This window comes from Notolabrus celidotus, chromosome 12 (genome assembly GCF_009762535.1).
Source record: "Notolabrus celidotus isolate fNotCel1 chromosome 12, fNotCel1.pri, whole genome shotgun sequence".
In the NCBI taxonomy this organism is placed as follows: Eukaryota; Metazoa; Chordata; class Actinopteri; order Labriformes; family Labridae; genus Notolabrus; species Notolabrus celidotus.
Window position 1 is genome coordinate 11,846,628 of NC_048283.1, and position 13,000 is coordinate 11,859,627.

At 39.7% G+C, this 13,000-nt stretch overlaps 2 protein-coding genes across 2 annotated transcripts; both read right to left on the minus strand.

The window, feature by feature from the left end:
* Positions 1–2,322: 2,322 nt before the first annotated feature.
* Positions 2,323–3,498, minus strand: apoc1 (apolipoprotein C-I). Its single transcript, XM_034697999.1, has 4 exons — positions 3,383–3,498; positions 2,939–3,006; positions 2,699–2,834; positions 2,323–2,600 (listed from the first exon to the last, which is right to left on the minus strand). The coding sequence occupies exons 2-4, from the start codon at positions 2,991–2,993 to the stop codon at positions 2,540–2,542; spliced, it is 252 nt and encodes an 83-aa protein (XP_034553890.1). The 5' UTR covers positions 2,994–3,006; positions 3,383–3,498; the 3' UTR covers positions 2,323–2,539.
* A 5,533-nt stretch (positions 3,499–9,031) lies between these two features.
* apoeb (apolipoprotein Eb) lies at positions 9,032–11,196 on the minus strand. Its single transcript, XM_034697689.1, has 5 exons — positions 11,132–11,196; positions 10,854–10,919; positions 10,606–10,759; positions 10,177–10,464; positions 9,032–10,090 (listed from the first exon to the last, which is right to left on the minus strand). Exons 2-5 carry the CDS (start codon positions 10,894–10,896, stop codon positions 9,745–9,747), a joined length of 831 nt encoding a protein of 276 aa, XP_034553580.1. The 5' UTR covers positions 10,897–10,919; positions 11,132–11,196; the 3' UTR covers positions 9,032–9,744.
* Between the last annotated feature and the right edge of the window lie 1,804 nt (positions 11,197–13,000).

Genomic DNA, 13,000 nt, shown 5'->3' on the forward strand with positions numbered 1-13,000 from the left:
CATTAGCTGAGTTCATTTACTGTCCAGCGCCCTTTGGATCTGATACCTTAGTATATTTGGCGACTGCAGATATGTGTACAGGCCAGTCAAAGTCTGTGTCCAGGCAGCAGAGATATGGATGTTAGTGAAGAGCAGAGGCGGCTAAAACAGATAAACACTGTCACCTCTGCAAAGCATTGCTGTGAGCAGAGTCCAACACAAAAATCAATTTCCCCCTGTCTCTGCTGAGGCTCTGTGCTCACTCCGTGTTCAGAACTAATGCAGGGATTTGAGTTCATCACTATGTTACACTTGCATGATCTCACAGCTGTCCAAACAGAGGGGAACAAGAATTTTATTTGTGTTTTTTTAATTGTGTGTTTGGTTTTAAACATCTGTACATTGCTGTAGAGTTTAAAAAGAGAGAGAGAGAGTGTGTGTGTGTGTGTGTGTGTGTGTGTGTGTGTGTGTGTGTGTGTGTGTGTGTGTGTGTGTGTGTGTGTGTGTGTGTGTGTGTGTGTGTGTCCCTGAAATGACTGCAACCTACCGTTGTCCATTTAAAAAAAGCTAGAGTTCTAAAATCTGTACATTTATTTCAACAAGTCTAAGTGAAGATATTTTATCCCTGGTTTAAATTCAAGCAGTGGTTGTGGTTTGTTAGAATGCAGCTGTTTTAAATGTGAAAGTGTTAATACTGCATTTGCATGCATGGGATAAATCTGTATGAAATACAATTTCACTCTAATGCGCTCAAGCTTTGTGATGCTGTTTTAGCTCTGTAGTTGCTAATAAGACTAACTTCAAAACCCTAATTTTCAGCTCAAGTTGCATCAGGAGGAAGATTTGCCTCCAAATCCAGAAGCTGCAGCTCAAAGTGTTTCCTACAACATACAAGGTGTATTATTAAATAATACAAAAGTTTGTAAGAATTTGCTACATGCCTAAGAAATATATTTAACAGAATACCTGAGCTCTTTAAAAAAAAATGGGGGAAATGATTCAGATGTGTGTGCAGTGTACGACCTCTGTGCTCCATCTGCTGACCTCTCTCCCCCTGTTCTCTTCACAGGAACAGATTTCATTGAACTGGGACATACTGTGGATTATTAACCTAGCATAAACAATGACTATAGCCAAGAAGTTGTGAAATGCCAGAGGGGCAGTCATGTTGGCACCTGCCCTTTGGTACCAGCTATTCACACAAATAGGTTAATATCTCTCGGATGCTGATGCCTATTCTTTAAATGAATGATCAGCTCTCGTATACACTTATCAGTTTATACAACTACCTTTAGTCAGACAGACATATATCACACTGGTATCAATGGTTATTTTTATTCAATTAACTAAGAAGGGTAAACAGCTTTTTGACAATTAATGAATGTGGGGTTCAATGATTTTTTTAATCAAGATGAACTAATAAATGCTACACATCAGGAAGGTAACATCAGCAATTTTCAACCCCATAAATAGTGTTTATTGTTTTTTGAACAACACAGTAAAATGAAGTAAAAAAGAGGTGCTGCTCTTGAAGGAGGATCTCATTGACAAGAAGGAATGGTATTTAGTGTCATGGTTCAGTATAACACTAAAAGGCATGTTTTTGTCAGGGAGTATATATTTGAAAGACAGCTGAAATCCTGGAAATTGTGTTGATATTCCCACTCATGGTGACATTAATATTCTCTGTCTCTCTTTTTTTTACTTGTACGAATGTTTTTATCAATCAATCAGCCTCATCTTCAGATAGATTCATTGGGCATATTTTTTACTGTGAAGTTACACTTTATTTTCTGGCTTTACCTGATATAAATACCATTAATGCTGTCTCTATGTTTATTGTGACCCCTATTCACCAAAATTAGACGCATACTTCTCATTGATCATAATCACAGGGGTAGAATTGGACTCAAGACGACAGACAGGTAGTGTAAAATACATTAAAGCAACTAAATAAGCCTTCATTTGCATTTGATGTACCTAGAAATAAATGATCTGTCATCACTGACTCCTCAAATTTTGCTTTAGGTTATCTGATTTAATTTGTTGTTTTTTTATGTATTCATTTTGTATCAAATGTTTCTAATGAATAAAATATCTTAAATAAAACTTCTATATTGTTTCAATCCATTACTAGTCCCTCTGGTTTGATCTACTGTTCATATTTGTGTTAAATTTATGCTCTACTCAAGATTTTCTGACAGTAAGTGAGATGAAAGTCAGTGATTTAAGTATATGAAAATCATACTGTCAGAACCGTCCTTATTTTTTCACTAGTTGTATTCAACAGACTTTCAGTCTTAAGAAATACAGTGACGTGATACAATTGACGCAAATACAGTATTTATATAAAAACATGTTTATTCTTTGATGTCTTTAGTGCACTCTTTCAGATCATTAAGATTAGTACAGTCAATTGAAGACAAAAACATCTCTATTGAGTTGCGATGTAACCATGTCGCCAGGTCAGCAGAGATGCGCGACACATCGACACGTTCCGTGGAGGTCAGATGTTATTGGTGGGCGTGGGTGGTTGAGGATGGTGGGTGTCGTAAGGAGTCTATTGAGTGATTTCCCCCAGCTTGGCCTTTAACTTTTCCATCTGCTTAGCGAACCAGTCCCTGTGGTGGAGAGCATAAAACGGTTCATTTCACAAACTCACAATTCCAAGTACTTAAATTGACATCATGCTTGCGTGTGAATTTGCGCGCGAGCTCACCTTGTGGTGGTTGCAAATTCGCTTTCGTGGATACCCTGGAAGGCGGTCTGGGTCTTATCAGCCAGATTCTGGCCCAACTCAGTCATCTGTTCACCAAACTTTGCGAACTTCTGCTCGACGGTGTCATCCTGAGCCTCTGCAAAGACAGAAAAAAAGTTACCTTTGCAGAAGTTGAATTTGTAGAATGAGAAGAGAAACGCAGCGGGGACGTTTTTAGTGCGTGACAAAGATATTACGCACCTGTGTATGCGACCAAAGCCAGCATCAGCACGGCAACTGCAAGGTACAGCCTCATCTTTGCGGTGACTCTGAGAAGCAATGATAGAACAAACAATCGGTTTACTTAGTGCCATGAGCGTTATGGTGCAACATTGGTTCAGAAAGACAGAGCAGCAATGGTTAAAGCTTTAAATGAAAGTCGCCCTCGTCTTTCAGCACCACTGAGACTGGACAGCTCCTTTACGGCAAGGCCTTTACAATGAGAGAGCTATACTCTTAATCCAGGCCACTGATGTCATGTCAGTATAAAGGACAAAGTAACATCAGGTTATGACAAACTTTCAGACAAATATTTTGCTCTACTAAAAGTTCCAGCGTCAGTTCGCAATGTTAAAAAACGATTTAAAAGTAATGCTTTGAGGCCATTAGTGTCACTAGTAGCGATACTAATGGGTTAAAACATACCTGTATTCCGTCTGAGAGAAGAAAAAACTCGAGTGTCTCTAGGCACCGAAGTGTGTTCCTCTTTATAAGGCTGCTGTGACGCACATCACCAGACCTCAGTCAACATGTACACGTGGAGACCTTGATGCGTTCCTGCCCCCTTTATTGACCGGCACCGTTGTGGTTGCATTAACAGATACCGATTTTGAACCAAAAATTACCAGCCTGATTGCATTATGCTGTACGAGTATGTGTTATGCAGCTCACTAATAATGAGGTGAATGCAGATAAAAGTCTTCATCAAACATGCTTTGCTTATTATGTAACAAGAAAGAATGGGGTAAATGAAGGGGGACTGTTCTCGTGTTGATTATTTAAAGTTAAAGGAATAGTGTGTGGTTTTTAAAGGATTAGAATGGGCTTTTCTGCATCAGTGGTATCAATAGATACGATGAGAAGTGATGTAGAGGGAGCATAGTTCAGCACTGATAGTGTTGTTACAGACCTGGAGCTATCTGGAAGCTCATTTGGACCTGCAGAGTTGGCTTAGACTGTGCCTAAAAAAAATGATGATGATGGGTGGGCTGGATTTGGTATTATGACATAAGATTGAATTTCAGGCTTGACTAAAAATTAAATTCAGATTAATTACACTCCACAACAAAGATTAGTTGTACAGTCAACGTTGTAAATGAGAAAAGCACCAAAGTATTGGCAAAAAGCATCTGATTGAAGCAAAACTGCTCATCTTTAACAATGGCCAGGTTTAGCTTCATATGATTGTGACTTAATGAAATGTTTGAAATTCTAGAATATGGCATTTGGCAGGATGGAACTCATTTCACTGGTTTATTTTAAGGCTACATAGTTCAAAATTAAACCAATGTAATTACATCATGTTTTAAGTGAGTGTGATGACTAGGTGCTCAGAATGTTTTTTAGGATAACATTTAATTTGATCATTGTTGGACTATGATTATAACAATGACATTAAGTGACTTAAACCCCCCTGTTATGTTCGTTTCTCTGAAACAGCAATAATGTTCCTGGGTCAATTTGACCCGGGACATATTCAATTATCAAAAGTGTCAGAAACCCCCAAAAGATCCCAATACACATTTTTTTTAAATCTAATTTTTAATTCCATTACTAACCATCTAAATCAAGATTTAGTCCATTGGTGTTCTTTAATTCTCACAGATCATGGTTCAATGAGGATAACTCACTCGTTTTACATTAAAATTCATGTTAACACTTTTTTAAATGTACTTTGGAAAGCCCTAAATATAAATACAATAGTTAACATGAAATAGATGTTTGTTCATTTTATTTTAATTTTAATTTTTTTTTTTAATTTTTATAAAGTGATGTTGATAAATTAACACAATTCCTCTTCTGTCACATGCTGCCCAGATTTTTTATGCTGCATTTAGCTGGTTTGGAAGGCAGATATTGCCTAAAATAGACTTTTAAAAGGGTCAATTTGACCCGCAACATAACAGGAGGGTTAAAGCTCCTCTGAGAGACTTTTTCTTTGTGTGGATTCTGGCACCCCTTGTGGACAAAGTTGTACCTCTTACATCTTTGCTGTTTTGTCCAGTACAGGTATAAGCAGTGTTTTCAGATAAAAAAAACAACTATTTTCTTCCTCTAAAAAGGAAAAAATATCACTGTATTCGCTGAATATCAGGTTGAAAAGGGCATAATTCATATTGTGACACCTTCCCCCTCACAATGGCTGTAGGAATTAATTATTATAAAATAGAAATTGTCAAATTTGTTGCTGTTTGACGTATTTATGTTTGTATCTTATTAAGAGGCATCACTGTTTGGTTAAGTCAGTTTCACATCTAGTTTGAAACTCCTCACAGAAGCCTTAATAAGGTCCAGTGACTTAAGCATAGTTACTTTCCACTATTATAATTTTATACTATTCCACTATTGTATGCATGATTTTGCTGATCTAGTTATTTCTAATACCCTTTGACCTGCATTTCCAATGGTGCCCCTTGTGTTTTGTTTCTGGGGCGCAAGTCACTGACAGCTTGCACTTTTAAGTAGACTGCTTGGTCTGCTGTCTCTCAATCTATTTTGGTATGTTTTTCATTCACTTCTTCCAAAGAATTCAATGTCTTCTTTTGAGTCCCTTTTCTTGTCTCCAGAACTTCCCTTTCCTAACAGCGGAGTGAAGCAGATATGTAAGAAAAAAAGTAACAGTACAGTCAGTTGAACTGCAGTAACCCCTCATTACAACTGTGACCTCAATCCAGGCCAGGATGTCTGACTGTTTGAAGGCTTTATCACTGCTTAACATATCTGTGTTCACACTCAGCAGTCTGCTGCTAACGGTCCAATGCACATTTGTTGCTGATGACTTCTCCTATAAGGTGCTATTGCTGTGATGAATAGCCCACAACTGAGTTAAACGAGCTTTCACATGCCTCAACACTCACACATTATGTTTGAAGGACTAAATCTCCATCTCTTTTGTCATCAAATGGCCAGTGGGGTTATGTATGAGCTTGTGCTTGCGTGCACATAAGCTCCCCTTGAATAATTGTAGGAGGCAGAGGGCGTGAAAGAGCGCGCCTTGCGTGCTCCCAATTTGCAATAACAAGCTTACAAAAAGGCTGTTTTTGTGTTTGGCTTTGGGCCCCCGTCGTGGCTGCAGTTGTTTGCCAGCTCTGACAGGGAGGAAGACTATAGAGGAGAGAGGGGGGTTGTCCTAAGAGGTAAAATCTCTGCAGGGGCTTTTATAAAGGGGTTACTTGGTGTCATGGGCTAGCTAGCACCTGCAAATGTTCAGGGACAGTTTTTATTTTTGCTCAGAGAGCAGACGGTCTATGAGAGCAGACGGAACAGAAGTGCTGAACAGGCAGGATTCTTGCACCCTTCCTGTTTTCACCATCCATGACTGAACCTTGCGACAATAGACAGTTTAATTTGGGAGTTTCACTTGTCTGTTGGAGGAGGAGTTTCTAAACAAACACTGGTTCCTGAAAGGAGTGATATCATCAGGGGGAAAACAGCTAGTTATTGTATTAGTCATTCAGGTTACAGGCGATACCCTTTCACACAGATAGAAAGGGTAAACATGTTTGTTTAAGATTTTTTAGAACACAAAACAAAGTTAAACCAACAAGATGTTTGCTTTATAGGAATACACGGGGTCAGCTTAGTACACTCCACATATGCATCCAGGTCTAAATTAAATATTGTTTCAAGGGTGACTTCTGAGCCTTTTTCATTTCTTTCTGGTCATGTTCATCTAGGAGTTTAATGGAAAATTGGAAGACAAAGAGAGGAATAGGTCTCCAAACAAATTCCACCCCACTGCTCATATCATTTATAGAGCTAAATCTTACAAAATGTGTTTTGTTCCACAATGGTTCGAGTCTTGCATGGCACATTACATACATCATTCCCACAAAAAAGAGGTTCTGGACCCTTTAATAAATGGGAGCAATATGAGTTCATGTTTCATGTGTTTAAATCCATAAAATCTGAACCCCCAAGTGATTCTTATAATTTATAGAGCTAAATCTTAGAAAATGCGTTTTGTCCCTAAATGTCATAGAGGTTATGTTTCTTTACGAAGCTAATGTAGTTTACTTTATTTTTCAAAAAGAAAACACAGCTGCATCTGTGTGCAGCATGGACTCTGCTGGGAGGTCAAGGGAGGCCAGAGCAGATGAAGAGGGGACAAATGGTGTCCTCTACTGGCCTCTGCTTTACACTTCAAAGAATAAAGCATGCTGAGATAAAAAACTGTTTAAATTTTTTATGTTGATTCATTTTAGGAGATCACACCATCTTTAACTCTGGCTGAACCAGATGTGCTGCAGTTAGTAACCTAATACAAAATTATTTTGCATTTAATGTGGAACTAAAACCATTACAGATTACTAAGTTAATGTTAAGGGGAGCTTACACTCACCAAACACTTTTAAGGTACACCTTTTCAGCTGCTTGTGAACTACACAATGCATTTGGGCACCTAGATATGGTCCAGAAGAACAATTGATTAAAGTGACTTTGAACGTAAATGGTTGTTGGGACAAGGCGGGTTCATCTGAGTATTTCAGATTTCAGAATCTGCTGTTCTTGTAGGATTTACATACACAACCAGCTTTAGGGTTTATAGTGAATGTTCTGAAAACGAGATAATATCCGGTGAGCAGTTCTCTGGGCAAAAAGCCTTGTTGATCACAGTGGTCAGAGTAGAATGGCCAGACTGGTTCTAGCTGATAGAAAGGCAATACTAACTCGTATAACTTCTCATTACAGCTGCGGTATGCAGACGAGCATCTCGTAATGTACAACAATTCAAACCTTGAGACAGATGCCAAAAGACCACACCAGGTGCCACTCCTGTTCTGCCTCACATTCAGTTAGTAGGGGCATAGTTCAGGATAGACAACATGAAAGCATGGATCAATCCTGCCTTGTATCAGTGGTTCAGGCTAATGGATGTTAAACGTGTCAGTAACAAATACATGGACCCATACTGGACATTCTCTAACAACAGATTGGTCTTTTTAATACCTTACCGTTCAGAAACCGAGCAAACCTGAGCTCACCCTGTGTCTACAAATGCATCCTAATGATATGCATCAAAAGCATCAGGCCCCCGGCTTGCACATGCTTGCAAACATAACTCAGCATGTGGGCACACTGTCCACCAACAGTATCTGTGCACAGATGAATGAGTCAGATTGGCATGTCTGAGCAAATATGTGTATACAAATGCATTGATGCACACCTCATAATACAACCTGAGCCAAAATAAATGGAGCAAGGTAGATTGTCTAGATTTGGAGAATTTAACTAGTGGCACAGCATGTTCCCAGATGCCTAGTGGGAGTGTGAGGGAGGAATCTGGGATTGGATCTTAACAAGTCCAGACTAGAGTCAACGATCGGCTGATGGTTGTGACGTAAAGAGAGGGAGGGAGGGAGGGAGAGGATTAGGGTTTTCATAGAAAACACAAAGACCAATTTTAAGGAAACTTAAAGATTAATTATCTGAGTAGAAAGTCTACATTTAAGACATATTAAACAAATGGGAGTCTGGTTTCTGGGCTCATGCCTGTGTCAACCATGGTCCAAAAGTACTACAAAGGGTTACATAAATGCCTCTATAGTTTAATGCATGATCTGATTATTGTAGAAATAAAGGATGAGTAAGGGGCTGAAGCTTTAAATGTATGATGGTTTCAGTACATTTGGTGCACACCTCACAGTTAGGCACCCTTTAGAAGCTAATTTTAAGCCACTTTAGGAGTACACTCATAAAACTCTGGTTTTGTGCTCCAAAGAGAGCTTGGTCAGTAAGAGCTGAGGCAATGAAGTTCATAGCTTCACCTCAGCGTAAAATTAGGTTTATATTTTTATTTATAAAGTGTTTTTATGCATCACGTACTGAACGATAATGTATTTAAGTGCCATCTGTAAACAAAAAAAATAGGATAGAACTGCAACTGCATTTGATTCATTTAAATGTTTTGAGACAGGCAATTTCTGCAAATATAAACTGCAGTAGCGACTCAAAGTGACTCTTTGGTTAGCCACTAGTTTTATTAGGGCTGCCTTTGTTTGTGTAACTGAACCCCCTTTAAAAATAGATGAGTCTTTAATGTTTGATTAGAGAAACACACAGCACAGACAGGTCTTATTTTCTTGGTTCTTTATTCTCTCAACACTGTTCAGCACACATCAGTGCACATACAGTGAGCAGCATGAGGGGCATGTGATGTGAAACACAAGGGACACTCTATATTGTCTGACTGACAAACACACAGGCAGCATTTTGTGATAGTCGTAAATTGCATTGCAAGTCGCTTTACATTCCACTTCTCAGTGAAGCACAACAAATAAGAAATACAGAAGGGAACTTTAGTGGTTCAGTATCACCTCTGGGATAATTCAGTGCATTTATTGAAATGAAAGACATGCGTGTTTGGTGCATTTAGAGATTTAGAGGCTGGATTCACTGCCTTCAGGACCCGAATATCGGCAGTTTAACTTACAACCAAACTATGTGTGAGAAAGTGTAGACAACAACTTGCGAGATACGCAGCAACAGTGGTTAATTTAGTAGAAAAAGCGAAGCATATTACAAATAATTGTCTTGTATTTTTGTTTTTAAGACTTATCAATGGGTGCTTTTGTTCAGTAATTAAGGAGGTCGATCAGAAAAGAAAAGGACACATTTGACCCTCTCTTCCCTTAATCAATCTCCTTAGTCTGAACAATGAAGCACCCACATCAGGATCTCATCTGTAACTCTTCTCTTTTCCAGGTTTTAAGAAATCAGTGGTTTACACTTCAATAAGCGGTGGACCACCAACTTTTTACAACCCTAAAACAACTCAGAGTCTTTCTTTAGTTACTGGCGGTATCCTTGACCTTCTCCACAATGCTCTCGATCTGCTCACGGATCTTGGATGCGTAGGGGGAGATCAGCTCAGTAAGCTCATCGATCTTTCCCTCCAGGGAGGTGCGCAGGTCCTGGGCTGTGGACTCCAGCTGAGTCCTGATGCCCTCAGCCTGGGTCTCCAGCTGCTGGCCCAGTCCCTCAGCCTGGGTCTTCAGCATGGTAGAGATGTCGCTCAGCTTCTTTGCGGCGGTGTCACTGGCCTGATTGACGATGGGCTCAACTTGTACCCTCACGGAGTCCAGATTCTGGGAGGTGCGGGACTGGACCTCACCCAGGTAGGTGGCCACAGTGCTGGAGAGGTGAAAAAGGAGACATTTAGAGGTTGCACTAAAAGAACAATAGACTGAGTGAACTGTTAAAGCCTCTATTTGACTTACTTGCGGATCTCCTCAGTGTCCTTGTTCAGGCGTTTCTTCAGCTTGTGGGTGTAGGTGCCGATGCGACCACGGACATCGTCTGTGTTCTGCTCCACCATGGTCTTGAGTTCACCCAGGTACTCAGTGCTGCGCTCCTTGGCATCCAGCATGTCCTTCTGGAGTTTGTTGACCAGGAGCTGCAGATCCTGGGTCATCTGGCCTGTGGAGGCATCGGTGTAGGGGCTCAGTTTGGTATTGATGTCATCTCTGTAGGTTGAGAGCTCTGCCATGGTGTCTTGGATCAGAGTTCTGGAGAAAAACAAGATATCGAGGCCAATTAATATTGTTTACATGAGTACAACAGATGCCATTTTGGGAAAATATGGTATTAAAGTTCATAAAGTACTATCCATAACACAATGTGCTATTCATGACTTTTTGTGTACTTACTCAAGCTCCCTTGAGAGTTGAGAGGTCTTGAGATCCGCCACGACTACATCAGCTCTCTGGTTCAGATCAGAGATGTACTCCCAAAAACGGTCCACATTTTCCTCCCATCTTGTGGCAATGACATCAGCCTGCCGCACTGCACGGGCATTGCAGCCTATTATAGGCACATTTAAAGAGCTTGGATTAACAACCAGATATCAAAGACAGCATCTCATATTTATATTGTGGTATGCCTATTGTGTACCTACCGGCGATGACTGCCAGAGCAAGGATCAGAGCTACGGCCTTCATGATTGTTGGACAGACTGGTACACCTGGAGAGCAAATAGGAGGGAAAAAGGGTTAACAAAACGAAGCAGAATTTGTCATGGGAAAAAAAGCACATTTTCCTAAGAGTAAATGTCTGGTCAAACTATTAGAAGAAATGTAACCATTGGTTAGGTCTAAAGTCAAAGAAGCATGCAGAATAGAGTGGTAGAATGTGTGGAGACGAGACAACATGACGCCTGCTCTCAGTACGACTCACCTGAGGGGTTGAGCTTCCTCCGTGCCCTCTACACGGTAACTGAGGGTTTATATACGCTCCCAGGAGACAGCTCCTGATGCGCGCGGAACGGAGGAAAGAGGGGGAGGGATTGCCCTCGCGCGCAGACATTCACGCGCTTGTGCTGATTTTAGTCTGCAGGAATTCCTGTTTTCCTTCACGCATCAAGATACCAACACAACGTCCGAAGTTCTCACAGATTTGCATTGTTTGTGTGGTCGATGAAGCAACCTGGCTGTCACAAGAGAAACGGGGTAAAAGTTTAATGCCCCAAGATATGATGAAAACAAGACTGCTTTCATTTTGTTCAAAAACTGATAAAGCTGTAAAAACGGTGAACCTTGAATGTGTCACTGCCACGAAGCATAGTCTATTACTATTTATCTTTGTTATTCTTTTAAATGGTTAATGGCGACACAGGTTGGCTACTAAACACATGTCACATAAAATACATAACACTCTGGAAGGAATGAGATGAAGCTAAATGACGCTCATATTAGGGGTAGCCTAAATCAGGGGTTCCTGGGGGGTCGTGAGATGTCTTCCATAATGTTTTTTTTAAGTTATCTAAAATAGTACATTTTACCCACTATAGTAAAAAAATATAAACAAAAAAAGTAGCTAAACTTGAAATAAAACCTTGAAAATAAAAAATGTAATGTGTTTTCTGCCTTTCTTTTGCCAAAATGACTCCTCTTTAGAGTTAGTGAGCAGTTAATTATAAAAAGCATCAGGAGCAGTGGGTTAATTCATAACCGCACAGGAAAAACAGCCACATGCTCATGTAGCCAGGCTCATTTTCTGCAGACCAGCTAAATGAAGCCACATTAAATCACTTTGAGGGACAGTGTCGCAAATCTTTGGCACCAATATTTATGGGGTCATGGGCCGAAAAGTTTGGGAACCCCTGGCCTAAATTATAAATTGTAAATATTATCTCTGTTTAATAGTTTATACTTTTTTTTCCTGTAAAACGCATCATGAAAATAGGTCATTGCTTGCAAATGGAGTGTGACATGTGAATCATATATTTCACTGATATGTAATTGTATATATTAGCACAAAAATGACATAAAAGATGAGTTTACGTGTAAAACACTGCAGTAAATGTACTCAGAAACATTTCACCATGCCACTTTCTTCTCTGTGAGCCACATTACATGTATGTATCATGTTTTACAATAAAGCAGCCTCACCTATGTGATAGATCCTCTAAGCATTAAAATGTAAAACAGCCATTCACTTTTGAATTTCCACCTGAAAGATCTGTAAGTGCTGACCATTGACCCCCCCCGGCTACCCACACCTTACAATTCAACACGTCTGGCATCTTTGCATAGCATTTCCATTCTGTTGAATCAAATGGGGAATGTAGGATTAAGTAGACCATATGCACTAGACTGTATTTCCAAGTACTGTCCTTGCTGTACTATGATTTACCTGACAGCCTGTAAGTGCCTGAGGTACATATTAAGTGGCGACATTACACAATGGGCATGTTCAGGCATGGGGACACTGGGTACAGCAGGACCATTTAACAAAACATGGATTACAGGTATTAAAATACACAGACCATAAAGCATTTTATTACCAGAAGGGATACATGGGGAGAAAATAAGTTAATTATACAGGAACTCCAAAAAGAAAAAGAAAAAATCCTGATATTCTGTTATATGTTATCACCAGTAGTGGACAGTAACAGAGTACATTTTTTGAGTATCTGTACTTTACTGAAGTATAATTTTTTTGGTGAAACTTATAACTTTTACTCCACTAAATGTCTATCTGTGCTCTAGTTACTCTCTACTTTTGCTTTGACGACAGCTCATGAATTTCCTTCCCTTTCTGAAA